The sequence below is a fragment of the Nipponia nippon genome, unplaced genomic scaffold, assembly GCF_047370975.1.
Source record: "Nipponia nippon isolate SJK-2023a ecotype South Korea unplaced genomic scaffold, ASM4737097v1 scaffold_7, whole genome shotgun sequence".
Lineage (NCBI taxonomy): Eukaryota > Metazoa > Chordata > Aves > Pelecaniformes > Threskiornithidae > Nipponia > Nipponia nippon.
In genome coordinates this window covers 1,542,662-1,570,439 of record NW_028262391.1, presented here as the reverse complement: position 1 = coordinate 1,570,439, position 27,778 = coordinate 1,542,662, and the positions used below count along the sequence as shown (strand labels likewise).

Sequence of the window (27,778 nt, the reverse complement as noted above, 5' to 3'; positions counted from 1 at the left end):
TCCCTGCCGCCCTGGCCGGGACCCCCCGGTGCCGCCGCAGCTGGTGCCGCTGCCATTGGATTAAAAATAGCATCTCCCCTCCCCCTGCCCTCCCTCGGGCCCGGCTCCCGCCGCCGCCGCCGCCGCGCCCTGCCCCGGGCCCGGCTGCCCTCCGCCTCCATTGCCCGCGCGTTGCCCGCTCGCCGTCGGCCGGCCGGCCGGAGGGAGCATGCAGCGGGCCGCGCTCTTCAGCGGCGGCGATGCGCAGATGGCCGCCGGCGACCTGGGCGAGCTGCTGGTCCCCTACATGCCCACGATCCGGGTGCCCAAGTCAGGGGACCGGGTCTACAAGACGGAGTGTGCCTTCTCCTACGACTCGCCCGTGAGTGCAGCGGAGCCGCCCCCGGCCGCCTCCGCTCCCTGCCCTCGGCCGGCGCCCTGCGGCCACCCCGCCCCTCCCGCGGCCCCTCGGCTCCCCGCCGCGCCCAGGGCAGCCCCTCGCCCTCTCCCCGGGCCGCTGCCTCCCCCTCAGGCTTCGGAATCTTCTCCATCCCTTCCTTCGCCGCTGCCTCCACCTGCCGGGGCTTCCCGGGCAGCCGGGCTCCCCCTCCCCGCCCGGGCCGCGGCGGGGCCCGGCCCTGCCCCGGCCCTGCCCCGTCCCCCCGCGCTGCGGCTGCGGCCGCGGCCCCGCGCGGCGGCTCCTCCGCGGCTGCCGTGTTCCTTCGTGTGTTCGGGGTTTTTTTTTCCCTCCTGAAGGCGGTCTGAAGCGGTTGCTTAGACACGGGCGGTCGCGGGGTTTGGGAAACTTCCCTGGCGGCTGGGGAGCGGGCTGTGGCCGCCCGGGTCCGCCGGCAGCCCCGGTGTTGCTCCCACCCGGAGGCAGCGGAGAGGAGCAGTGGCTGCCCCTCGCCTTGGCGTGTTGGGGCTAGCAGGTGCCAATCGCTCTGCTTTCCTCCTGTCGCGGTGCTCGTTCTCCGTTCCAAAATCGTGAGAGAAAGCTTCCAAGGCAAAGGCTCAACCTGAAAATGAGCGCGAGAGTCCTGAAGCGCTTTCTCTCCCGGGGTCTCAGTTATGTGGCTGGACTTTGACGAACTTGTAGTATTTCCCCGCTGGCTTGCTTAGTTTGCTGTCAAATGAATGTCTGATGTCCAGTAAACTTACTGTGGTGTTAGAGCTGTCTTGCAAAACGTCCGCGAGCTCCGCAGATTGCATGTGTTCAGTGCAGATTTGGGGCCTAACCGGTTTTTAACTTCGCTGATGATACTGGGAGCCTTCATAAATAGTAACGGCCGATGGTATGTAAGAAACAGGTGTTTAGAAATTACACTTTTTAAACGGAGCTGAAATGTTATTGCAGGTTGCTTCTCCACGTGAAGCTGAAGTTTCCCAGAGGTGACTGAGCGCTGTGTATTGATGTTGAAGTCAATGACGGCAATCGAAAGGAAGCTCAGGGTTTACATTGCAGAATATTCAATGACAGATACGTTTCAGACAGGTTTTTGAATCCTTTATCCCCCTCTCTTTGATAATTCCTTCTAATACAGAAAATCAAAATTGGTTTTAAAGGTGACTCAGCTGTCTGGTGCTCATCACGTCTTGTTGAACAGCGGTTATTTTTACCCACACTCTTCAGATCTCAAGTGTCACCCAGCAGCCCCGACTGTACTGGGAGGCGCTCCGATCAAAACCGCCAAATCAGACTCTGCTGCAGAGGCGCTAATTGCGTTATATACTTAATAAGGTTTGGGGGGGGGAAATCGGTGTACCACAATCTTCCCTTCAAATTTCTGCTCAAGTGAACACATGGTTGATGTTTTTAGTAACACTTTCGGGCTTCTTTGACATTATGGTTTATAAAAAGTTTCTGCTAACCAGTAGGAAAGGACATTAAATGCTGCTACAAATTAAAAAATGACCAATCACCACCACCCCCAACAAGCCTCAAGTAAACACAGCAAAAGCTGTGTTTAGCAAAACAACGTTTGAACAAGACCTGAAACATTTGAGCAGAACTTAACAGAAACTATGTATAAAAGTAGCAAAAGGAGTTGGGCTCACCATGTGTGATTTTTTTTTTTTTATTATTATTATTATTATTTTTTCCCCCAAAAAGCGTTTCATCCTTTTGACTTTATTGGGAAGCAATTTCAGATTTTGGAAAACGTTGCCCTCTGTTGTTAAAGCTTTTTGTTTAAATTGCATTATAGGCACTCACTGGGCAAAAGGCTTGACTGAACCTATGCAGTACCAGTAAGAATAAAACGAGTCTCCGTTTCTGTTGTTGTCCATGGCTTTTCAGCCCATACCACTCCTCGGTTCAGCTGGGCAAAAGACTTGTCTCAGATTTTATTTTTTGTTCCCATATAATCTGACAGATACTTGGATATTGTTTCTAGGATGATGATTCTAAAGGACAAGCGTGTGCTGTCTTGGGTAAAGCACTGTCCTTTACAAGTTGAAAATAGCAAAGCTGTGTTTCTAGTGTCCTTCATTCAGAAGGAAAGTGAAAGGGTACAGTCAGGTTGTTGCCTTGGCTAAAGGGAGACGTTTCTCTCTGTATGCTTTGTATTAGGTTGGTTTAGTGACTTCTTGTCTTAGGTTAGCCATGTATAACCTAAGCAAGCCTCTTCCTATGGAGCTGTCTGCCTCTTTTTGAAAGAAGATACACAGGGTGCCTGGTCATTTTTGTTACAATATTAAAGCAAATGATCCATGTTAAAAAACGCGCTCTTGGTTTTATGATCCACGGTAATATTCCAGATTACATTTTTGATGGGGGAGGTGTTTTCTCCTGTAAGCTTATTTCTCAGTATTTCCTCACATCTTCTCATTTTGCCGTTTTAAATACGCTGCTTGTTACGGTTCTGACTTCAGCATGTCTCCGTTTGGAGTCAACTGAATGCAAGATGTTTTGTTCTGTTGCTTTTCTTCAATACCAGATCTTATTTCAGCAGTTACTTTCATTCACAGCATAAGACTGTCTCTCAAGCTTCACCCTTCTTTTTTTTTTCTTCTCCGAAAAAGTTAATTTCCTGAGTATTTGTCTGTATCTTTTAAAGTGACATACCCAGTCACGTGGCAGCTTTATACTCAAGTTTCTTTAGCTATACCAATTGTATATTACTACTTTCCGTGTAAGGACGTGATCTTTAAAATACACTAAACACCATCAGACCTGTGAGTATTAAAGTACAAAGTAGTATTATTATTCTAGAGAAAGATTCCACAGCCATTTTGAAAAGGATGACGAAGGGTGGGATGGTTGACACCAGAGCTGTTTGTGTCAGGGGGTGCCAAAGAAAATGAGGTACCGGCTGTGAGCAGCTCCATCTTTTACTTCCAATTGTGCAAAGTTTAATGTGGCTGCGAGACCTGGCTTTCGCAGACCTGTTTGTCACTCCGGCAGCTGCATCCTCTTGTCCGGATTTAAGTGGTGGAGTGTCGCTGCAGATGCAGGTTCTGGTGGTTACAGGTGCCTTCGCTGATTGTGCTCAAAATTGGTTGACTCACTGTTCCCTTTCCACGAGTTTTAAATCTGACTTCCCTGGGTGAAGATCTGAGAACAATGGCACCTTTGTACTACAAAGAGAGTCATTAGTTGGGAGGTTTCAGAAGTGTGATCGGAGGAGAGGTACAAGTGGATATTCAGTGTATTTTTTTCCATGTGGATTAACCGTAGCATGATGATCTTGTCAGAAAGGTAGCGTTGTTGGAAAGACCACTAAACAGATGAGACGTTCCTGTTGTTCAATTTGGCCTGTTTAGAACAGAACGTACTAGGGTTAGTTTCCAGGAAATTCGGCAGAAACAGGAGGCAAATTTCTGTGCGCTTGAGAGCCCTAGTGATGCTTTTTAGTTTGCTTGTCTCATGAGATTAGAAAATATGCCTCTTTATGACTTAGTTTTTAATGACTTTTCTGGGGTTTTTTTTGGTGGCTTCTAGAAAAACTGTATTTCCCTGATGCGGGCTCCTACTCCAGTTAGCCACTGATTCTTTATCCGGGAATTGAGAAGGGGAGGAAGGCTGCCTACAAAACCCAAGTGCGGCCCGGTGTGGGGTATCGCTCCCTCTAGTGACTGGCCCAGCTGCTATGGGCGCCTGCCGCTTCCCTGCAGTTTGAGGGGTGAAATCCCGTACTTCTCATTCTTCAGACCTGATGCACAGCCTCTCCTGGGGACTGACTGTTCTTCTGTATCTGGGCCGCTGTGATGAAGGTTTCTTCTCTCCTGTTTTGTCCACTGTGACCTTCCTTCCTCTTTTGGTGGATGAGCTTGACTTTGCGTTCAGCAGAGCTCAGGAGGCGAAAAGGTTGCGTTTATACAATCTTTTGTTTTATTATTATTATTATTATTATTATTATTATTATTATTATTATTATTATTATTATTTGTTTAGAAGTATAGTGCTCAGCTGGAAATTCCATCTTTTAGTGGGATCCTTGTCTCAAAGACCTCTGATCGTTTTAGACCAGACGCATCCGAGGGAGAGCCAACTGCTAGAAAAGGGATACAACCTGGAGTATAAAAAGGCTTGCGCGGAGGCTATGCGTGTTGTAGATGGATGTGCCCTGATGCCTTCCCCAGGAGGGGCGTTGGTCACAACTACCGCCCAGGTCGTGAGTCTGGCGCGGCAAAGGACCGAGCAGGCTGCTTCTGTAGATTGCAGGACTCTGTGTGTTTGAGCAGCTTAAAGCTGGGCTTCGTTCTGCTGGAAAACCTTGCTGCTGACAACAGCTTCCTTTGTGAATCCTGCTGACTTCATTTTTGTTGCTCGGGGACTCTGTAATGGTTATGTTAGGACAATTCCCAAAGGCTAAACTGTGCTGATGCTTGGCTGTTTATTAGGCAGTACAGCTGAGACTGGAATCCTTGAGAGTCTGCAGTATGTAACGGATATCAGCGACCACGCTGCATAAAACTTTCTAGAAATAAGTACCTCCTATCTGGCCATTCCTTTGGTCAATATTCCTTGAAGAAAATTAGAAAGTCACTGGGGCCGCTGTCTGGAAGGGGTAGGCTGGTATCTTGTTTCTGTTGATGGGATGGGAGCAGCAGTGAGGAAACAAATAAGAGGACTGAGTAAACCAAGACGAATTGAATACTCCGAGGTAGTGAGTTGCTTGGTGGTGGGTGATCACCTGGAAAATCAGAGCAGTGTTGTCCTGCTGCATCACAGGGAGGCACCAAAGCTGCCCCGTGGGCGAGTGGTTTGCTGGCAGGGAGTGCACCGGGACGCTAAGGTTAACTAAGTGGTCTTCCAAAGTTGGAGAATGGTAAAATCAGTAAGGGTCGTGCCTGCAGTGGCTCGCAAATGAGAAATAACTACGCAGCTTTGGAGAGCAACCAGTGTGCACGTGCATTGTGCGTTTCTGTGAGTTTGATCTAAATTTGGATCTTACTAGCCTTTTCCTCTACATCCGTGACTGACCGAACTTCAGCTATCCTGTTACCCAGAGTAGTGATGGGCTGGAATATTTTGGGTAGCAGAGCGACTTTGTTTGTAAGGTACCTGGAGTGCTAGAGGATAAATACAGAGATGCAGACAAACGGACAGCCCTGGAGCTCTGCTGAATTGTTGTGGAACCATTAGGTTTCCTCTCAACTCTTCTCCCCAGATTTTCTGTTCTGGAAGCACAGTGCTGTCTTTGTGACCAACAGAATTGTACGGCTAGGGCTCTGCACGAAGCAAAAATCGTCAGGCGCTCTCTGAAGCTAAGCCACTATGGAAGAGGTGCAGGTGGCACTGCTGGAGTTGATTGATGGATGGAGGTTCTGCATTTCTGGTTGCAGGTTAGAAGTACTCACCACCTAATGTTAGTTTTGCCATTGTATCTGCTCACTTATCTTGAAGCCTTGATCCTACCTGTGAACGTGACTTGTACAAGATAACTGCTTCAGAATTAGGTACGCCCTGGTCTGGAGTCCGCCTGTGACTTATGCATGTGAGCGAGCGGTTGATCCACCTCTTGGAATGGTGGTTTGGTTTCATTTCAGTGTCTGACAGGTCCAGACAGCTTTTTTTCTTCCCAGGAATGTTGTAGGTGCTGTACTGGATTGGCCTTGTCCATGTGCTCATCTGGAAGCTACAGCAGAGACACCGGACATCTTTGTTAAGCAATTGTGAAATAATCTGCTCATAGGGAAATATCCAGTGCCGTCCCTAGTAGTTGGCATTTAGCCCAGAACATGGAGGATTTAAAACTTTCAAAACTGTAGTATATTTGCTGTTATAACTTTATCTGGTCGTCTACGTAACATCAGAACCCCAGAGTCCTGATACGTTTTTGATTTCAGTGACGTGTACTTTCTTCAAGCTGTTCAGTATTTTGCATGTTGCTGTCACAAAGTGTGATAAAATAGTAAATAGTAACTTTGATATGCGTTTCTCTCTCTTTTTTTTTTTTTTTTAAGGGCGGGCGGGGGAAGGATTTCTTTTGCACTTGAAGCTAACAGTCCAGTTATTAGAAGCCCTCTACTTTATTTCCTACTGCCAGATCTTTTGTCCCTTCTTCCTCTGCCCAGCCCAGCTTTGCTTTTCCCGTCTCTCTTGTCTTTCCCTGGTCCCAGTAGTACATGGCTCCTCTTCACTGCTTGTGTATATTTTCACAGCAATGCTTGTGTGCGTCTGTGTCGTTCCATTCCTTTTTCCAATTCTGTTGGTTCTCCCTCTCCTCCTCTTTACCAGATGCCCAATTTTACCCTCTTATTACTCCTTTTCTGCTTTCCTTTTGTCACCATTGCTTTCTTGTCACCTTTGGGTGACAGAGGACACTTGTCTAAAAGGGAAACTTAGGCCAGCGTTCATACCTCATGTTCCTTTTGAATGCGACTAGATACATTCCTGGCCCTTGGCACGCATTTTTGGGGTTGATTCCCACCCCCTCTTCCCCCTGCCCCGAAGCTGCTGTGTTTATTGCAGTGGAAACTTGAAAGCGAACTTTTTGTTTTGCTGGAGCCATCTCTATGTGCTGTTGTGTTCAGTCGGTTGGCTGTGGTTGGCTTTGGGTTTTTGTTTTTTTCCTCATTTCAGTGTAGGTAGTACTGGTGCATGACAGAGAGACAGGCTTGCTTTTTATTCCTCATTGTAAATTATTATATATTGTTGAGATGCATATTAAGTGCTGAAACTTCTGTTATTCTTTTTAAGCCTGTCCGGAAATAAAAAAATCTGTCATGTAGTTACACTTTTGTGGGATTCAATGCAATATGCGTATGGTAGGGATGGTCCTGCAGCTTTTCCAAATATATTAAAGATTGGATTGTAGTTATACAACAAGAGTCTTGTGGCTACAGTCAGATTAATTATGGGGATTCCCGATGAGCAGGCGCTGCGTAGAGCCTGTGGCAGCTGTGCGTGGTTGCGGTCTTTGTAGGGAAGCGCTCTCGTGGAGACCGGGGCAGGACGCAGAGAGGAGCCAGTGACTCTGTCGTAACTGGCGCTTTTTACTTTATATGTGGTAGGATGAACAAACTTTTCATTCTTCGTATATGGGTATGGAGACTTGTGAAGACTCGAGGTGCCATTTTACTCTCTTCTCCGATACCTGTATTAGCAAGTTTTACCGTTGTTGTAGCGGATCTAAAGCAAATGCTGGCTTAGTAGACATTGTGCCCAAGCCTGTAACTGTTTGCCGTGTTGGTAGATCACCACAGCAATTGTGGTTTTGTAAATTCAGTATTGTCTGCGCCACCTCAGGAGCTGAAATTGCTAAACCCTAGATTTCCCTGAGGGGTCCATATAGCTCAGGGGGTGGTAAAGGGGTACAGGCCGTTAGTTCAAATCCTGCTCGGGTTAGTAGTGTTTGAAAGCTGTTAGTGTCTGGTGCCACGAGCGTGTGTGCAGTGCGGTGGTGATCTCTCTGCTGGCTTGTGGGCTGGCGTCCGTCTTTGCCGGACCTCTCATCCACCAGCTGCCTTTTGCAGGCCTGAGAGGGAGTAACTTGCATTTCAGCTCTCTTTCACTGTGGATTCCCTGTCCCTTTCCTTCCTCATCTTACCCCTGCAAAACATTAATTATCATTAAATAAGTAAGAGCAGCTTTTTTTTTTTTTTAAAAATACTTTTCTCCCTGGTGTGGTCTGTGCGTCTCCCTCGCTATTAATAAAGCACCTGGCATGCTGTGACCATCTTAGTAGCAAAGAACAGGAGGAAATACAGTGAAGAGCAATCGCTTTTCCTTCTGCTTAGAGGGCAAGAAGACTAGTCCACTCAAGGCCCGGGCAGCAAATACAAGCTTCTGCCCCACCGATGACTTTAGATGGGAGTAATAAGGGAAGGCAATGTTTATACATTACCTTATCGTCAGCTTCACACTACGTGCTGAGGCAAGAGTGAGGGGAGAGAAAAAAAACAGCTAAAATTCCAGGGTTTATGTCTCAGGACAAGCCGTATTTTTCTGGTGTAAAATAGTGTCTTTAGTACTTTAGATATGTTGCCTTCCTCCAGCACAAACTTTCACGCATATCTAAAATGAATGTTGGTTACAAAGATTTACATGCCACAGCCTGTGTAAAATATTGTTCCTTCCAGAACGGGTGGTGTGCTCAGTGGGGTTCGATCCACCAGCACAAAGCCTGTCTTAGATCACAGCCGAGTGTTCTTTGAGCACCAGACAGGGGCCTCATCCTTTATACAGCCTTTTGCAGAGGTGGCTTTTTCACACATGCCCCTGTTCTGCTGTGACCTTTTAGGCTTTTGAACAACCTGTCCACTTCTTTCCAAGCTGCAGGAGAGAATAGCCTGCCCACGGTCTCCAGGAGAAATAACTGTTTTGTTAGTAACCACAACCACCTTACTCAGCTGCTGCATTTAGCTCATATACTGAAGTGTCAGATTGTTGTCATAGGCTGCTTATCAGAAACGGTTCAGTGGTCTCTTGGGTTCCCTCCAGAAAAAGAGAGAATGGTTGCCAAGAAAACAAAATTGTAAACAAAGTTCCTGAGACCCTAGAGTGACACCACTGTACAATTTTTATTTAGGCTGGGTACCTATAGGGTCCTCTTGTAGAGGACCCATCCATGACTTTCTCACAGGAGGAGATAACGCAAAAGGATTTGGAGTACAGGATATAAGAGCAGACAGCAAAGGTATAATGGGTCTTAACGTAGATAACTCTGGGAAAGAGTAGTGGAAATTAAAATAAATGTAATACATTTTAAATACAATTGTATTTTATGAATATTTTGAATCCCAGATGTGGAGTTTTCTTTTAACCACTTTATTACCTTTGAGCACAGTTGTGGATATCAGCCCTGTTCTCAAGGCTGTGAATATTTCAAATTCAAAGGAGCTGTGGTGTTCAGGGGTTTTTTTTTGGTTTTGTTTTTTTTTTTTTTTTTTTTTAATAAAATCTCAGATAGAGGTTATGTGGATCAGAAATGAGATGGCTAAGTAGTTTACTCTTTACTATGCAGAGAAACAATCATTGTGATATCTAGATGCTGAAAGAATGACTTCATGGTGTATGTTAAGTGTGGATGGCAGATGGTCTAAACCCATCTAAATCTTCAGATTGCGTATTTGAATCCTGGAATGCTCAACGCAATTTTTTGTCCTTTCGAGGCAGGTAAAGCAACAGCTGTATAGTTCATTACATGTTCATCTTTCAGCTAAATCTGAAAGCTTGTATGTGCAGGTTCACATTAAGAAGAGCAGGAGAGGGGGATATTTTCTAAAGTCTTGGGGTAAAACATCATTTTCTGGTCTCTCTTTATGTTCTGTTCCTCAGCTCCATGGCTCTGCTGGCCGCTGTGCAAGTACCAGTATTTATTGGTGTTTGAGGCAGTTCTTCAGTTCTGGCTTTAGTTATATTGATAAAAATGAGCATGTTAGATAAGAGTAGCGTGCAGGTGTGGATGAGGGTTGTAGGTAAGCTGCAAGTTTAGGTTTCTTCAAGTCCTACAGAAGTACTCAGTGCCAGTCTTTGAACCAGGCTGGGGAGAATTAACTGGGTTTAGAGTGGCACATTCAAGCCTGGTTTTGGGGCAGTGGTGGGAGAGATTGGCCGTGATCTCTGTCAGACTTGCCCTCTGCTACTTGTTCCAGTCCGCGGGACTGGAGAGAGCCCCACTCGTGCCGTGGCTGGCGCGGCAGGATGGGCAGCCTTGTGCTCGCTCGGAGAGAGGGGCCTGGCTGGGCTCGGCGGTGGAGGTCCTGCGGGCAGAGCCTTGACGAGAGGTAGGCCAGGCGGGAGAGGGCTGCTTGGCTCACGGTAGGTGTGGCACTATCAGCTGGTATCCCCTCAAAGCAGTTGCTGTAGCAATCCTCAACACGTGATTATGCGCACGTATGTGCCTAAATGTGACTTGTTTCTGCAGATATTGATTTTTCTTTTTTTTTTTTTTTTTTTTTTTTTTTTTACATTTCCTTCTAAGGTGCCTATGGACGAGTTTAGTTTGTGGTGTTCTTTGGGGAATTTAGCATGAGATGTTCTGCACTATCCAATAGCACAAACATGGTCACAATAGAAGGAAGGTCACAGTGCTTCTGAAAGGCTCAATCTTTGTTATGCACCACCTATTCAAAACAATACACACTAGAGAGGGCTTAAAAAATGGATCCAACACCAGTGAGCCAGATGACTGAAAGTCCTCCTGGCAGTCTGAATGATGTAGGAGAGATCTGGGAGCAGTGCTAAAATGGAGCAAGGCCCTGATAACAGCATTCAACACCCAGCTTTTGGGAGACCAAGAAGTGACGGGACTCCTGCCAGGTCATGTTACTGAAATGTCAGTACCAGGATCTATATTTTTATGTTTCCTTTGTAGTGCTCTTATCTCCCAGCACTCTAATTGCATGAATAGAGAGAATCCCTGATAGATACCAAAGGATGTTCACAAAACACTTGCCAGTTTTCTTGTTAGCCAGTTCTAAGAGCTGTAAGATCACTTGAGATCTGTTTTTCCTCAGACAAGATTGTGATCAACAGTAGAAGGTGTGGCTGAATCCCTGGACCATCAGCTCTGCCGCGCTTCTGATTTGGAATGTTGTTCTTGCAATCAAATGGCCAAAAAAAAGTTCTACTATTTCAAACAAATGTCTGTGCTTCATTGTTTCTATGCTTTACAAATTTCTGCGCCCACAAATCTTTGTGGATTGGGCACTCAAGCAGAATTTTTCAAGACTAACATCTCGACCTCCAATCCAGACACTGGCTGATCCATAGTTGCAAAGTAACCCATTTCAATGAGTTTCTATAGACTGTGATATGATGTGGAAGTTTCTTAGAGGACTGATAACGTAAACATAACGTGCTATGAGCGCCATGTTTTAAGTGCTTGCTTGATAACAGGACGGGTCTGCCATCCTTTGTTTTTTCTGCTTGCTGAGAGTCCTTTCTGTCCTGTTTGGGTCCTTCTCTGCTGTAACTATTTGTGTTGTTCCTTTTAGGATTCAGAAGGAGGTCTCTATGTGTGCATGAACACGTTTCTGGGATTTGGAAGGGAACACATTGAAAGGCATTACCGGAAAACAGGACAGTGTGTGTATTTGCATCTGAAACGACATGTGATAGAGGTGAGACTTGTGGCTTCCCAACTAACAACCCCGGCAGTTCTTGGGTCTCTTGTGCTCGTTTAGGTAACGCATTTCGGACATAGACCAAATCTTGAATGACAGAACTGAACGTGTTCAGATTTGGGGCTGGATATCAAATCCAGGTGCTTGGATCCCAACCAGTCCTATAGCTTCAGTTCTGAGATGAATCAAAACCCCTAAAGAGTCAGACCTTAAAGGCAGCTTGTTGCCTGACTTCCACTGATCTTTTTCACTCCGTGCTTCTGTGTGTCACATACATATTGTCTGCATATTGTGTGCATACTGTAGGTAACTAAATACTTTTCTGAAACCTGCCTTTGAAGTGTAGAATTACTGGGTTTGGCTCAGATTTGGCTGGAAGCTTCTGAGAGATTTTTTTTTTTTTTTTTAATATGAGGTTTCATCTCAGAGTGACAGGACTTCTTTTCATCATAAGATTTCTGTACAATTAAATCATAAGTCCTAATCCTGACCTGGCCTGGGATCTAAAGCTTAGCTTAAATTAATGGTGGATTCTAGAGCCACAGACTGACCTCATTCAATCTTACAGCCCCCACACATGGATGTGTACATAGAAACTTCATGTTCACTGTTCTTCCATAATATCACTGCATATCAATAGTAATTTATAACCTGTGCTTTTTATAACATCTGTTTGTGTGTGGTTTGTCTGGCATCTTTAAAGGGCTGTTAATGACTGCTGACCTGAGCTGTATGGAAGGCACTGGGTTTGCTTATAGCTCACTCTCCCGTAAGCTCTGTCTCTTTTGGCAAGTTAGAGGGCCTAAAATAGCGGCTTGGAGTGGGGTAGAATACTTCACATTTCTCATTCTACAGCAATGTTTCCCCTGGGTGATGAAGGCCCCGAGTTATGTAAAGTGCCCTGACCACTTATTTTATTTCCAGTAGATGACTATTTATATTTTATCAGAATTATAGCGAGGTGGATTGCATGTCTGCCAGGTTGAGATCGGTAATGAAGTTTGTTGTACTTTAGAATTGTCCTTCCTTGTAAGGGTGATAGCAACATTTTCCGTCACACTGTTAACTGAGTTTTTGGAGAGCCTAGTCTAGTTTTAGCAACAGTTCTTCTGAGTGAATTTAACACTCTTGAAAGATGATATCTAGGACTAGAGACAGGTGGGCAGAAATCCCGTCAGCTTTCCTCGTGTATAACTTTTTTCCAGCATGTGACCTGGGAATTTTCAATATTAAGGTAAACTGGGGTTAAAATGAGGCCTCAAAAATTCCTTTCCTGGATAAAGATTAGGCTGAAGAACTCCAAAAGGGAGAAACAAATATACCGACTGTTGTTTGGAGTTACATACTTCAATTGAACTAGTTCGGTGGTTCCTATTTTTCTCCTTGTGAATCACGATGCAGCAGAGGGGCCTGGCATCTGTGTTTGAAGGTGGTGATGCACTGGTGCACTGGTTCATGTGGTCGGAAACGGTGTTTGACTATCAGTACAGGTGAAGATTGTGTCATCTACCGTGGCTCATAGATAGGATTCCTCATACGTTAGCTGTGGATTTTGTTTACCATGACTGTTTGCTTCTTATGTGCTCTCCGTGTTTTCTTTTGAGCGATGTGAAACATCAGGCCTTAGCTGAAACAGTTTTATGAAGTGTCTGGCACATGCTGCATTGTGGTTTTGTTTTGTTAAGCCAAGCTTTTGATGGTGTGGGATACAGTAAAGCCAAAGGCATTGGATATGCTATCTTAAGATTCTTTTAGAGAGGCTGCTATTCTTGCCTGTGGTTCCCTTGGCATCATCCTTGCAGAATGCACTGCATTGCTGCAGAAATCCCTGTTCTCTTCCAAAGGTGTTCGGATTAAGTACGAGTCGTGTATCTTGTTACAATTCAATTAGAAAATAAGGGTAAGATCTTCAGCCCATTGGCTTAAGTAGAGCTAGAGTATCTGCCAGTGACAGATCAGCACCAGAGGCATCTGCTGAATCATCAGAAATGTGCGCAAGTGCAAGTTCTGGAGCACCCTCTGGTAAAACTCTTAGCTATATCAAGAAAACTGATTTCCCCCCCCCCGAATTACACTATTCAGAATTTTTAAATCAGCCACTTTCCTGTAGTGTATGACTGTTGTGTACAACTGCCTGGGTAATATTCAGCCCCGGGCAGAGCTTTGGCTTGGTGCTACTGTGGTACCTCAGCCCTGTTGTGAAAACACTGGGCAGAGAAGCTTGAAACGTCCTACAGTGATGGGTTCCTGGATATTGTTTGGTGACGGCCCTGGTAGAAAAAATGTGGCAATGGTGCAGTTAAAGGGAACGCAGAGTAGGCTACACTGAGGCCGGGCACAAAAGCATCAGAAACAGAATTTAATGCCACTACTGATGCACTGCGTGGGCTCCTGTTTGCTGGGTGTGTCACGTCTGTTAGAAGCCAAAATTATTTTGTGAATGGGGAACGTTGTCAGTGACTTCTGACAGGTGGAGAAACAAGGTGAAAAACTGTCAGGTTCTGGGTTTTTCTGAAGTATTGAGCATCTGCAATTCCAGTTCCGATATATTCAGCAGTTTGGAAAATCAAGCTGAAATATTTCATGTCAGGCTGGCAGTGATAAACACTCCATGTGAATTCTTTTTCTCTGAAATCTCTAGTCTTAATGACTTTCCCAGCATCCTGCTTGGTGACATCAGAATTCAACTGGAGCTTCCTAGTATTGGAAACAACATTTTTGTTAATTCTGAAGCTATAATCCCGGGAGTATGTGTAACTCATTCATAATATATTTGTAATTGGGCTATGTTGTGTCTTGCTGCTGCTTTTTTAAAATAGATTTGGATTCTTGGTTACTTTGTTTCCATTTTCCAGTAGTTTTAAGGAAAAGAATGTTCTGCTTGTTATTTTCACTTCATTGAGGAATTTTTTTTTTTTTTTTAAGTGCTAGAGTTGCAACCCCGACTCCCTTTCCCTAGGGCTCATATATATGGATAATAGGTTCTGTTCTTAAGTGCAGCCAAGGAGTGTTAGCTGGCATCTGCTCTTTCGAAGAGTGGAAAACTTGCCTATGATGTATAAGACCTCACTGACGATTCAAGCAGTCTGCTTTGGCCAAAGCTTTATTTACATGGTGAAGGGAACCACCCAAAATATGTGACCCTTTCACCTACCAAGGAGCAGAGGCAAACATGAACTTGCCCTAGGCTGACAGGTTCTTGGCCGGTTTCTTTCCACCTGTTGTATCCCAATATTATTATTAAAAAAAAAAAGTCACCTAACAACCTCGCCAGTTACACTAACATTATACGCTACATAATGCATCACATTGGCATTACAGCCACAGAGGCTTATTTGATTTAATCTGATTTGATTTAATGGTGCCTGTTAATAAACAGCTTAAGAAGCAAGTGCATTGACTTTTACATTTCCTCCGCTACTAACATTTTCCCTAGTAGTCTGAGGTATTCTGAACTGGGAAAGTAGTGCTTGAAACTGAATATCACTTGGAAGTCACTATTCTTTGCTGTTTAAATGAAAAAATAATAAAATAAAATCCCCCCCCTAAACAATTGCTTGGGTGCTGTCAGGTTTCTTCCATGCTCTCTGCTGTGGTTTAACCCCAGTCAGCAACTAAGCACCACGCAGCCGCTTCCTCACCCTCCCCTCCGCAGTGCGATGGGGGAGAGAATCAGGGGAAAAAAAAAGTAAAACCTGGGGGTTGAGATAAAGACAGTTTAATAGGACAGCAGAGGAAGAGATGATGATAATGGTAAAAGAATATGCAAAACAAGTGATGCACAATGCAGTTGCTCACCACCCGCTGACCGATGCCCAGCCTGTCCCTCAGCAGCGATCGCTGCCCCCCGGCCAGCTCCCCCCAGTTCCTATACTGGGCACGATGCCATAGGGTATGGAATAGCCCTTGGGCTGGTCTGGGTCAGCCCCCCCGGCTGTGCCCCCTCCCAGCTCCTTGTGCACCGGGCAGGGCATGGGGAGCTGGAAAGCCCTTGACCGGTGTAAGCACTGCTCAGCAACAACTGAAACATCAGGGTGTTATCGACATTATTCTCATCCTAAATCCAAACCACAGCACTGTGCCAGCTACTGGGAAGAAAATTAACTCTATGCCAGCTGAAACCAGGACACTCTTTAATATTAAGAAAACATAGTGGTAACTTGGGTTGATCTTAATGGAAGCAGGCATGGATCCTGATGGAAAGGGCATTTCTTTTCTGGGTAGAAGAAAATTAGCTGAACTAGTAGATCATAGCAAAGTGGTCATACTGAAATTAGTTATGAAGGATTGAATGTTTTATGCAGGTAATAGCTATTTCTTCCCAGCTTTAGTCATTAAGAAATACTGTAGGGTATCTAGTGGTGAGAGGTCTGAGTGATGCTAGATGTTCTAGCTTGTTGATAGAACAGCAGTCACCCATGGTGACCATGAGACATGCTCTGCGTAATTGCTAACAGAACAAAGAAGTATGAAGGATTCAGATGGTGGCTTTCTCACTCCATGAGGGTAGTAAGCAATGATTAGTTGAATCCCATTGTCAGAGGTGAATGAGAGGATTTATAGAATCACAGAATGGTTTAGGTTGGAAAAGCCCTTTAAGATCATAGAGTCCAGCCGTTAACCCAGCGCTGCCAAGGCCACCACTGACCCATGTCCCTAAGCACCACATCCACACGGCTTTTAAATCCCTCCAGGGATGGGGACTCAGCCCCTGCCCCGGGCAGCCTGGGCCAGGGCCTGACAGCCCTTTCCGGGAAGAAGTTTTTCCTAATACCCAACCCAAACCTGCCCTGGCGCAGCTTGAGGCCGTTCCCTCTCGTCCCATCGCTTGTTCCTGGGGAGCAGAGACCGACCCCCCCGGCTCCAGCCTCCTTTCAGGCAGTTGCAGAGAGCGATGAGGGCTCCCCTCAGCCTCCTCTTCTCCAGGCTGAGCCCCCCCAGCTCCCCCAGCCGCTCCTCCCCAGCCTTGGGCTCCAGCCCCTGCCCCAGCCTCGCTGCCCTGCTCTGGCCACGCTCCAGCCCCTCCATGGCCTTCTTGGGGTGAGGGGCCCAACGCTGAGCACAGCATTCGAGGGGCGGCCTCACCAGTGCCCAGCACAGGGAACGATCCCTTTCTCAGTCCTGCTGGCCACACTGTTGCTGATCCAAGCCAGGATGCCATTGGCCTTCTTGGCCACCTGGGCACACTGCTGGCTCATGTTCAGCTGACTGTTGACCAGCACCCCCAGGTCCTTTCCTGCCGGGCAGCTCCCAGCCGCTCCTCCCCGCGCCTGCAGCGTTGCATGGGGTTGTGCTCCAAGTGCAGGACCCGGCACTGAGCCTTGTGGAACCTCACACAGATGGACGTTCTTGCTTAGCAAAGACTGGGATTTAATCGAAGGACCGTGAACAGATAGATGTGTGTCAGAAATGGTGATGGTATGGGGTTATTGCCGATTTATTGCTGTTTTGCTTGATGGATTTTTAATTGTTTCTGTCTCTCTTTCCAGAAGGTACCAGGGGCATCTGGTGGAGCTTTACCAAAAAGGAGGAACGCGAAGCTATTTTTAGGTATTGTGAACAGCTGCTTTCACACAGTCCTTTTCTGACCCTGTCTGCATGTATACTTGGGTTCTGTCCACCATTGTGTCTGGCTTTGGGGCTCCTTGTGGGTTTTCTTTTTCTGTTGGGTTATTTTTTTAAACTTTTGGTTCTACTTTTTAAAGTTGGTCCAGACAAATAAGTAATTCTGAGCAATATCGGTACACATATATATATATATATATATACGCACACACGCATATGAAACCATTTTAATCTAAAGTAGGCCCTCCACAAAGCACCCTTTTATTAAAATGTTTATCTATACTTAATGTCTAGGTAAGATATATCTTAACCCTGTTAAGATATACCAGGGCCTCAGCGTGGCACTGTTCTGCTCAGCAGCTGGTCATAGGAAGGGTTGCTATCATTTCAAAGTTGTTACACAGGTAAATGTCCTTAGGTGATGTCGTGCTCTCTCCCGTAATGAATGCAGCAGTACATATATCATGAGCATCTCTTACCCATTCTTATTCCGTTATCTCCACAACTATATCCCCCTGCTTCATGGAAAGCAGTTTTCTTACCACGGCCATTTCATCCAATATCCATTGATTCAGATTACCCAGAAAACCTGAGGGCCTCATAAATATGGATGAGGGGAACATGATGCAATGCCTATATTCTCCCTCCTCCAACCACTTGTATTTCTCTTATTCATCTATTATTTATTCTCTCTGTATTAATAGTGAATAGTGATTTTTTTCTTCTGGTAATGAAGAGGTTAAATGTTTTCTTTACAATTGTCAGCTCTTATGGCTAAGGGGAAACAATAGCATGGCCTCCCTTTGGAGTCACTTTGATCCATGGAATGTGTCCCTAAGAGGCTTTTGCAGATTGTGATCGATTAAATTGTTGCTGTTAATGTCTGGAGTAAGTTGTGCAAGGGAAAGTCTTAAGAGGAGTTATAAAGAAATGAAGCTTCTTTCGTAGGAAGAGACTGTTAAGTCGCAGATGCTGGTTCAAATGCCATTTACTGTCAGTTTACATTGAAAATAATGTTTGTCGCTAGATGCTTATAAAATAATTGGTTCAGAAACAAAGCTGGCTGCAATGCAGCAATGGCTGTACACTGTTAGCAGTGTGGGTGTAAACAAGAAGTACAAAAGCACAGTCTTGCTGATTTACTGCATACCTTTTGAGGCTCCTGTCACTGTGGTATGCCAGCACATGGTGTACGTGGCATAGTATCTCTGATGTGCCGTGTTGGAGTCCTCAGATTCCATCCTTGCACGTGAGCATTTTGTTCCCGCTGAGCAGATCTGGTGCACCAGTTCCAAGTGTCCTGGTCCCAGCGAACTTCTGAAGGCGGTGCACTGTCACTGGGGTAGATTTGGCGCACGGAACTATCACCGTTATTCCTGCACTTCTGGAATCTAATGCACTTTTGAAAATGTATCTCATCTGGTCTGTTGTTTTACTGCAGCCCTCTTTGCAGCTCCTGCTGGCTGGGAGTAAAATGGTATCAGTTCTCTGCTCTGGTCCTTGAGATAGTACTTCCATGCATCCAGATGCTTTGTATCTATTTCTTTGGCTCAGCAGATTGTATTATTTTTTTGTCCGTGCTTAAAGAAAAGAACAAAGAACTATTCCTGTCCTTGTTCATAGCCGAGGAAATGAAAGCACAGAGAAGTCAGCTGATTTGATAATTTTGCATGTGACAGCAGCAGAGATGGTTAGCAAACTTTGGCATCCGATCTCTTAATCCAACATCTTCTTTACTGGTTCAGAGCTGCTGGACTTCTCACCTTAGCAGGTCATTTTAGTTCTGTCTTTCTCATTGTGACCTTGGGCACCTGTGGTAGAGCTTTGCACCAAATTGGCCGTTATCAGCCCATATGTGTAACCTGCCATTTAGGGCTTACCCTGCCAGACAAGAGTGGACAGTGATCAATGGGTGACTCTTAACAGCACTGTGTTTCTAGGTGTCTTTGAATAATTCCCTGAAGGCCCAGAGATTTAAGCTTTGTGTACAAAGTCAATCCAGTTTGAGCACTTGTTACATTACTTCTTATAATCCTCTCTAATGTAAAGCTATTAAAGATACTAAACCCTTTTCAATCTCCTTAGTGGTGGGAAAACGTCTTCTGGATGCTCGCTGATCACTTTCTAGTGCTGCTGCTATCCAGCAAATGCAATAGAAACACAGACTGGTTGGGTCAGTCAACTGGAAGCTTTATCCTTCCCTAAACATGAAAAGATCCACAGCTAAGTGTGTGTGCATGTGTGCGTGTGCATTATGTTTTGGGCTCGTTTTGTTTTTCTTTTGGCGAAGGCTGGAGGGTGTTGGCTGTGGGTGTCCTATGTCATCAGGAAGCATAACAACATTGTGCATTGAAATGTATGAACCGCCTTTAATCTAGATTGTTGAGGTGTTGCTAGGCAGTGCAGATATGGGAACGTCAGCTCGGACTGGGCAAGCTTTCAGGGCATTTGGGGTGATATTTAAAGCAGACTGCATTACAAGCATGGAGTAGTATCCTCACTGCATTGTTACCTAGGCTAGCAAGTCTGAAATACTTTGCGGTTGTCAGTGTGTGTGGCTATCGCACAAAGAAGCTTTAGATCCAGTCTGTAAAATGCAAAGAAATTAATTGATGGGACAAGATGATAGTTCCCCATGACTTCACAAGGCTCTTGGATAAGAAACAGCTGCACTGGTGTCTTTGGTATGCAACCTCTTGTTTCAATCAGCAACAGTATGGTAAATGTGATCCCAGTTTTGGGAAAAAAAAAAAAAGAAATGATGGGACCAGTAAAAGTATCATCACTAATTTTCATATTAGCCCATCTGGAAGAAGAAGAGTGGATCAGAATTGATAGAAAGTTGTATAAATATGACAGAACAGGAAGGAACCATTGCGGATTTTCCAAAGTAAAGTAATGGTTCTGGGTCTGCCAGAATAGGCCGGGACTATGTGTAGTGGTGGTCCCGCTGCGTATTCAGTGACTCCGCGGACAAGAGCAATTCCATTGACAGGATGTACCGTGATCGTCCGTACAAGATGCTGGTCAAAAGGGGCGGTAAGATCAGGGGAGGTCCTTGTGTGGAAGGGGTTGGAGGCCCAGTTCTTACAGTAGAAAGTTACCAGCAGAGTCCCCCTGGACCTGTTGCTCCCACGAGCTGCCAGCAGAGTCCTTCATAATGTTCTAATTATGAAGAATTAATGCGATCGTAAATGGTCTGGGAAGGGATTGAAAAATGAGGAAATAGAGTTTGCTGGTTGATTTAACATTATCTAAGAGATGAAATCTACAAGTGATTTTTAATGTGTTACTGAGTAACTAAACAACAGACGAAGTAAATGTTGAAAAATGCAAAGACGACAAGGGAAGTGCTTTAACTGCGTGTGCACAGTGATGTGGTCTGAATTGGCTATTCCTGTTCAGAAAGGTAGTTCTGAGAGAGGTGGTGTGAATGGTTCTCTGATAATGTCAGCCCAGTTGTCAGCAGCAGTGGGAGAATCAAGTGGAACATCAGGAGTAGAGCAACATTTTATATTTTGTTCTCTATTATTTTGGTTTATAAATCAGAAGTGAACGTCTCTTTTGAATAGAGAAACCACAGCTGCGTGCAGTATCTCCCCGTGTGCCGCCTCCTCCCAAACCAGACAGACAAACAGGCACACCCCCATGTCCCCCATACACCCACCCCCCAATAAACAAGAACCCAGGTAGGTATCTGGAAGCTAGGAGGGGTACAGTGAGGGGGGAATCACCGCGGTTTTGCCTTGGTCTGGTACCCTCTTCCTAGGCATCCGTTGGTCCGTGCCAGAGCCTGGACGCCAGGCTCAACAGCGCTGGCAGAGGGGCTGTCATAAAACTTGTCCGTAGACAGATGTCCTCTTCCAGATCAGTTACCATAGCAGTAGCCGCCGGTGCAGCAAGTTGTGTAAGCTCTGCTTTGAGCAAAGTCAGGGCTAACTTAGACCGTCAATTAAAAGTGTTTTGCAGTACTCAAATGAACAGCTCTGTCAGCAGATCGGCGAGGATGGTAATGGCTGGTGAGAGGAGTGTCAGTGAGGAGCAGTATCCATGACACAGCTGGTCCCAGAGGCGGCCTTGGAAAGGAAGAGAAAACTTCCACTCAGAGAGCCTGGGAGAACATGTAAACTTGGTGAGCTTTTCCTGGGTGGCACGTGCCTGCCTACGGCACTGAATGCACTTACGGCTGCCGTTCCCAAGTGTAAAGACCATTTGTAAGAGGGGCCGTACTGGGTTTGACCACGGCTCCCCTCAGCTCTCCCAGATCCCATAGCAGCCAGTAGCAGAACCCTGTTTTCAGTAAGGATGTTTTTGTTTGGTAAGCTTCTGAAGAGGACTTTCACCAGGAGTGGCTTAAGTTTATATTTATGTAAGTAAGCAGAGATAGACTATATATCTATAAATGGAAAAGTTGTGATTTAGGAGGATTTGAGTGTTTCCTGACAATATTTTTAAATTTTAGCCCAGTAAAGTTGTGCGTGGTCCCCAGCAGTAGCAGTGGAAGTGATTAGACCACAAGTGAACCCGTTGCTTTCTGGCTTTGTCATCTAAGCTTGAGCTGAGTACAGAATGATGAGCAGATACCTTACACTAATAGAGTCTTAATAGTTTGCTGGTTTAGGTAGAACTGTGGAAATTAGGCTAGATTAACAAAGGCTAGTGCTGCCAGCAAAATAGTTAAGAATTTGAATTTTGGTGGTTTAGCTTTGTTTGTTTCACACATGACTGTGCCAGAAATCCAAGAAGTGAGGCCTATACCTAGCAATAAGAACAGCATACTAGTGCTTTGGAGATGTAGCAAGCAATTTGAGTGTTATTTTACAAGTAGTGAATGATCCAAATGATCCTAGTAGAAAGTTTTGCTTTTCCTTTTGCCACAAAGGAGGATGTTATGACTGCAAAATGAATTTTTTTTTGTAATTCTTTTTTTATAGCTCATCTGATGAGGTCAGTGTTTCAGATGTGCCCAAAGACAAATGAACTCAATAGCTTCTAGTTTGCAAAGTGCTGCTGCTGCAATTCATTATTATTTAGAGGCTTCAGGAAGTGATTTGATTTAAAGACTCAGTCCTCCACTCCCAAGTCAGTACAAATTTGTCCATTGCTTTCAGTGAGAGCAGGATCAAGCCCAGATTCCTAAAATGTCTTTCTAGGGTTTCAAAATCCGTTGTAGGCTCACTAGTCAGCATCCTCATTCAATTTTCATGTTTGCGTTCCCTTTCATACGCGCACAGACACATCCATATGCCCAGGAAATGCTCTTTGAGGGTCCTGCCTGGAGCCTCCTTATGCCACTATTATTAGCGCAGTCAGTTGGTAACTCGTCTAAATCTGATCTGGGCACATCCACTCCTTTTCTTCCCCTCCGGTGGGTTGGTTTGCAGCACTCTGGCTTCCACTTCCAGCTGCCGTTTTCAGTCAGCGCAGCAGCGATGCATTTCTCAGCGTCACTGAAGTGACGCCTGTGAGCTGGAGTAAATTTTCTCTACTGACCGCTTGCCCAAAATAACAACGTCAGTCAAGCCTCTGTTTTAACGTGTCTGTTATTTTGCTTTGCCTGTTGTCCTGGCCTCCCAACACAACACTTAGGACCTACGGACGCTTTGTTTTAGTGACCAGGGTGTTTAACTGGGGCTCTGAGGAGGCACCAGAAAGCTGTTAGTCCGCTAGAAGGGGAACGTTGTCATGTGGACATTCACCAGCAAGCTGTCAGCTCTTTAAAAAGATCACAAACTGGTTGGTTGTCTTGTGGCTCAGTCTTAGAACTGAGTAAGCCCTTTTTTGCCCAGAGATTCTTCTACTCCCAGTGCATCTTGGAAGAACATCCTTGGCCAAGAAACAGCTTTGTATGAAGTATAGTGCTTGAAAGTTCGTGTTTTTCAGTGCCTTTAGTGTTACAGTAATTTCTGATCACATATGCTCCATTTGCAAGTAGATTTCCCCCTGCTCTTCCTTCCTATAGTTACACTTATTCCTCTCTCAAATTCTGCACTAGTTTTAAAATCCAGGTTCGAAACTGCTTGCAGACTGCGCATGATGTCCAGTGGCTACGGGTCAGCCTCTGCCCTCACTTAGCGTGGGCTGCATTGCCTTCTAAAGTAAGAGTTGTCTGTTCTTATTACATCTACGCTCATGCTTTCTTAGCCGTGTTGGCCCCTGCACAAGCACAGAAAATATAACGCAGGTAGAACTTCTTACTGAACTTAGCAACTATGGCTCGCAGCACATACAAGCCAAGATTTAAAACTATGAGTAGTGATGTGGGGGTTTTCAACTGGACATCGTTAAGGGGGCTGTCTGACAGTCGACAAAAGGGATTAGTTTATATGGTCATCTGCTGTATCAAGGGATTTCAGTCAGTGGCCTTAGGAGTCCTTTCCACTCTTATCGACTGGATCTGAACCCCAAGAAACTGTCTTCAGAGTGATGATTGCCAAAAAGCACTGGCGGTCCTTTTCATTCCTGTTCAGAGGGAGTAGGTGTGTGGAGTGGAAGTGTACCAGCTTTACATGGTCACCTTCAAAAGAGGAATTGCCAGTTAAATCCTCATGTTTTTTTCCTGGAACTGCTATGAAGCTGTGTGTATCTTTATTTAAAATAAGAAGTGTGATGCTGCCGTATCGGTGTGTCAGGCATCCAGAACGCCATGCTGACAGGACATCGTTTTCTGCTTTTCTGGTAACGTGAATGGTATGAAGCCTGAGAAGGTAAAAAGGAACTTTCCTTCCTTACCCACTGCACACAAAAGGCTGATGCTCCTAAGTGTGTGAAGGCCTTAGATGGCAGCGGATGATTGCTAATAGGATGCTCAGTCTTTCATCCCTGGGTCACTAGCTCAAATGCAGGTCAGGTCCGTAGCAGTAAAGTTGCTACTATCTGGCTGTTGTCTGGCTTGTGGGATGAGCTGAAGCGTGTGTCTGAATTTTGAGCCCAGGCAACCCTATCATTGCTGTTTCTATATAGCGGATTGTAAATACTACAAACTTAATGTCAGTATCCTAAGGAAACGAAAATACCAGCAGCTCTTACACACGTCTACAGACCGCAGCGGCTGATGTGAGCTGTCCGCAGGTTCCCTCTGGTGGCTGAGCAAAGCCCTGGAAGAGGTTTGCTGCCTTTAAACCTGTCTGAACGCACACAGCTTTTATCCTCTGTGAGGAACCTTTGTCATGTGTAGGAGATGGTCAGTACGGTTGGTTTTGCTCTGCTGGCCACCGTCAAATTTCTGGGCATTATGTGAAAATTCTCTGTGATGTGTTGCCCTGTGTATCAGCAGCTCGGAGATAACTCCGTTTCTTTGCTTCACAGAGCAAAAGAGCTTACTGTTGCAGACTGCATCTGTGGAGACTCACTCCTCTATGAAAACGCAGGATTGCAATACAAGCTGGGAAAGAAGCCCGGAGTAAAGTGAGGTCGCTGGTTATCCCTGCAGTAAGGGAAGGGGTAGTTACGAAAATAGTGTGAGTGGGGGAACTAGTAAAGAATTAACATTTTCTTTATAAATGTCGTGCTTTCAGTATAAGAAAAAGTTTTTTCTTTTGTGTCTATATTCAGCTGATAAGAAAGGGGCTTTTGTTGGTTGCTGCTGAGAAAGAGGTCATGCTGCTGGAAGTCACTGACAGTGGGTGTTGTCACCCCTCAGGACTGGCTGGTGCAGCAGGTGAGCCAAGAATTGAATGGAAGCTGGCTTATGTTCTTCTCAAGAGGTGATCTTTCCAGGTCGAGTTAAAATATCTTTTGAGACTTGTTTTATCACTTAGGGTATTCAGACTGTTACTGCCCACGGGGCACATGGAGAGCTTAGTTTTCTGAATCTGGCCTCTGTCATCCTCACCTCTCTCCCAAATATACATTTGAGATTCCAGGCATTCCCAGAGTGCAGTGGTTGCTGCCAATGCTCGTTTAGTATGGAGTGACTCGTTAAGCATATGTATGTACTTGGAGTGAAAATAAGCACCACCTTTAGCTACTGCTACTGCATCTTCTTTCTTGGTTGAACCCTATTCTCTCAGTGACTGGCTGGTACATCGCAATACAGTAGATCCAGCATCTCCAGATGGGAGAAGGATCCAGAAGATCCCATCCTTGCCCGGGCTATTCTTGCAATTGAATCTTGTGAAATGTCTCACACAACATGCACGTGTTTGGCCTTAACTTTCTCAGTTGTCCTGGAAAGAACCGAGCAAGATTTTAACGCAGTCTTGTCAGTATGGGATAATTATGGTTTTGATGAAGCTAGAGATACAAACACTAGCTGTTTAGTTATTTATATACCCTCCTGGCTTCTCTCTGGGTCCACTTATTTCTGGACAAGCATTTGAGCTGATCTTGCCTGACCAAGGATCATATTTAAGCAAAAAGTAATCCTTACAGTAAGAGTGTACACAAACACTATGGAAGGCTTGCTCTTCAACGGAAAGCTTTATTAGTTAATAAGTGATTTTTAAACAGATAGTTACACTGGTTACAGAGTGGCGTTAGCAAGAGAGGGTTAATGCTGGTGTAACCATATTTGCTGTAGCTATTTGAGACTATGGATGAGATGCAGGAATACTTCCAGCCATGGACATCTTTGTGGGAGGAAAGGCCACGGGTTCAAGATGGATGGGAGCCATAGCATGTTTCAGCCAGGTCGGCGATCTGGAAAATATGGGGGGCTGAAACAGAGGTGCATTGTTCTTGCTCTGCGATTTGGGCATGGGTAGTGTGACCTGGTCTCCACATTGTTTCAAGATCCTGGGTAAAAGGCACAGCAGTATTACATCCTGATTTTTTCCAAAATGAGCAGAGTTTTGTTAGCTGCTTCCTAGAATGTGATGTCTGCAACAGTGCACTGCTTGGAGAGGGGCCAAATCAACGGTGACTGGGGATCAGATTAAGATGGAAATTGTGGTCTCAGAACATCCTCTTACAGGATGGTCAGATTTCAGTTTAGATCAGGATTTCACAAACATTTCTATCCAGAAGAAACTACTGACAGTATCAGCTTGCAGGCTGATGCCAGGCAAGCAATGCTTCATAGTGGTACCTCTGCCACGACTTAGGAACCTGGATCTTGGGACAATCTCCTAACATTACCCATCTTGTTTTCCAGATCTAGAGACAAACGGTGATCTCAACAGTGATGACTTTGAATATGAAGATGAAGCAAAACTCGTTATTTTTCCTGATCACTATGAAATCTCATTACCCAATATAGAAGAGTTACCAGCACTGGTCAGTGAGTGTGTGCAGGTGGTGATAGGAATTGTCTCCTGCTTCAGTTTTTATCGAGATGGTGCTTCATGTTCTTACGTGTGGTGCTCGCTTTTACATAAAGATCTTTGTTAGCTAGCTATAACAGAGAGTTGGTCATTCTTAAAAGTCTGCTTTGTCTTTGTTTCTTGGATTTCCTTTTACCTCCTGTATTCCTTCCCTTACTGTGATGCCGGCTTGTCCCAGGGACGCTCACATAGTACATCTTGTGCTTGCTCTCCTGCTAAAATAATAACAACTGCAATCTAGAAGAATACGTGCATATTTAAGTATATAAATAGTCTTACTGATACCCAGTTCTGTATGTGGTTAGCAATGGGCTGAATGCCAAGTTCTGTCTAGTCCCTGAATCGTATTGGGTTTTGATTGACATACCTTTGTCTTCCAGGTGACGATAGCTTGTGATGCACTCCTCAGCGCAAAATCACCCTACAGGAAGCAGGACCCTGACTCCTGGGAAGAAGAGCTACAGGCATCTAAACATGCCAAAACACTCGTACAGTTAGACAATGGTGTTAGAATTCCCCCCAGGTGAGGGTAATAAGGTTTATTCGTTGTAGGCTCTCTAATACAGTCCAGAGTAACAGAACTAAAGCCAGCATCTCAGCCAGCAGGTCTCTTGGGTGACTCCGGGCTGAGCGTGTAGGTTTGGTTTGACCTACCGTACCTGGAAATACAGGACTGGTTCCAGCCTGACTTTTTTCTGTCATTTCTTCCTGTTTTTGCTTGCAGTGGTTGGAAATGCTCAAAATGTGACCTGCGGGAGAATCTGTGGCTAAACCTGACAGATGGTTCTGTGCTGTGCGGAAAGTGGTTCTTTGATGGCAGCGGGGGGAACGGGCATGCAGTGGAGCACTACAAGGAGACGGGTTATCCCCTGGCAGTGAAGCTGGGAACCATCACTCCTGACGGAGCAGGTCAGCCACCCGGCAGGTTCTGAGATGGGGTATCTCGTGCATGAGACTAACAGTGTGTATCTGTTGCCAAGTGGGTTTGTGCTTCTAGTGCAAATGTTTGAGAGTGTGATATGGAAAGAAAACCCTGTGAGCCTGTGAATCTTGATGGGCTTGGGGGGAATGACACACACTCCATTTGGAGGCATGGACGCACACTCTTCTCTTCCTGTTTTATAGTTGGTGTAAATAGTTTTTTGGGTTTGTATAACAGTAGATTTAATAATAGAAGAATGGTATTATTTTGAAACAGCAGAATCTGGAGAAACAGAATTTTTCAGTTCTGTTACATTTGCTAGGGCAAATGATTCAATCTTACGTAGCATAGAAACAAGAACACAGTAATGATTTTTAAAGTCAGAAAAGTCCATTCTTAACATCGTGTATGGATTTTTTTTATCGTACTGGAAACTGTTATTTTTTTCTTACTGTTTCGGTAGCATTTTGTTCAGTCTAATGAATGCTCATCTTCATGGGGCTGCTGTGATGCTCATTTGTAAAACGCCTGA

At 45.2% G+C, this 27,778-nt stretch overlaps 1 protein-coding gene across 1 annotated transcript in view; it reads left to right on the top strand.

Annotated features, from left to right (window-relative positions):
* Positions 1 to 113: 113 nt before the first annotated feature.
* Positions 114 to 27,778, top strand: part of USP13 (ubiquitin specific peptidase 13) — a 57,449-nt gene continuing 29,784 nt past the window's right edge. The window contains exons 1-6 of the mRNA XM_087740354.1: positions 114 to 361; positions 11,368 to 11,493; positions 16,986 to 17,046; positions 26,156 to 26,277; positions 26,705 to 26,847; positions 27,049 to 27,233. Of these exons, the coding sequence (XP_087596480.1) occupies positions 209 to 361; positions 11,368 to 11,493; positions 16,986 to 17,046; positions 26,156 to 26,277; positions 26,705 to 26,847; positions 27,049 to 27,233 (790 nt within the window). The 5' untranslated portion in view covers positions 114 to 208. The remainder of the gene's footprint in view (positions 362 to 11,367; positions 11,494 to 16,985; positions 17,047 to 26,155; positions 26,278 to 26,704; positions 26,848 to 27,048; positions 27,234 to 27,778) is intronic.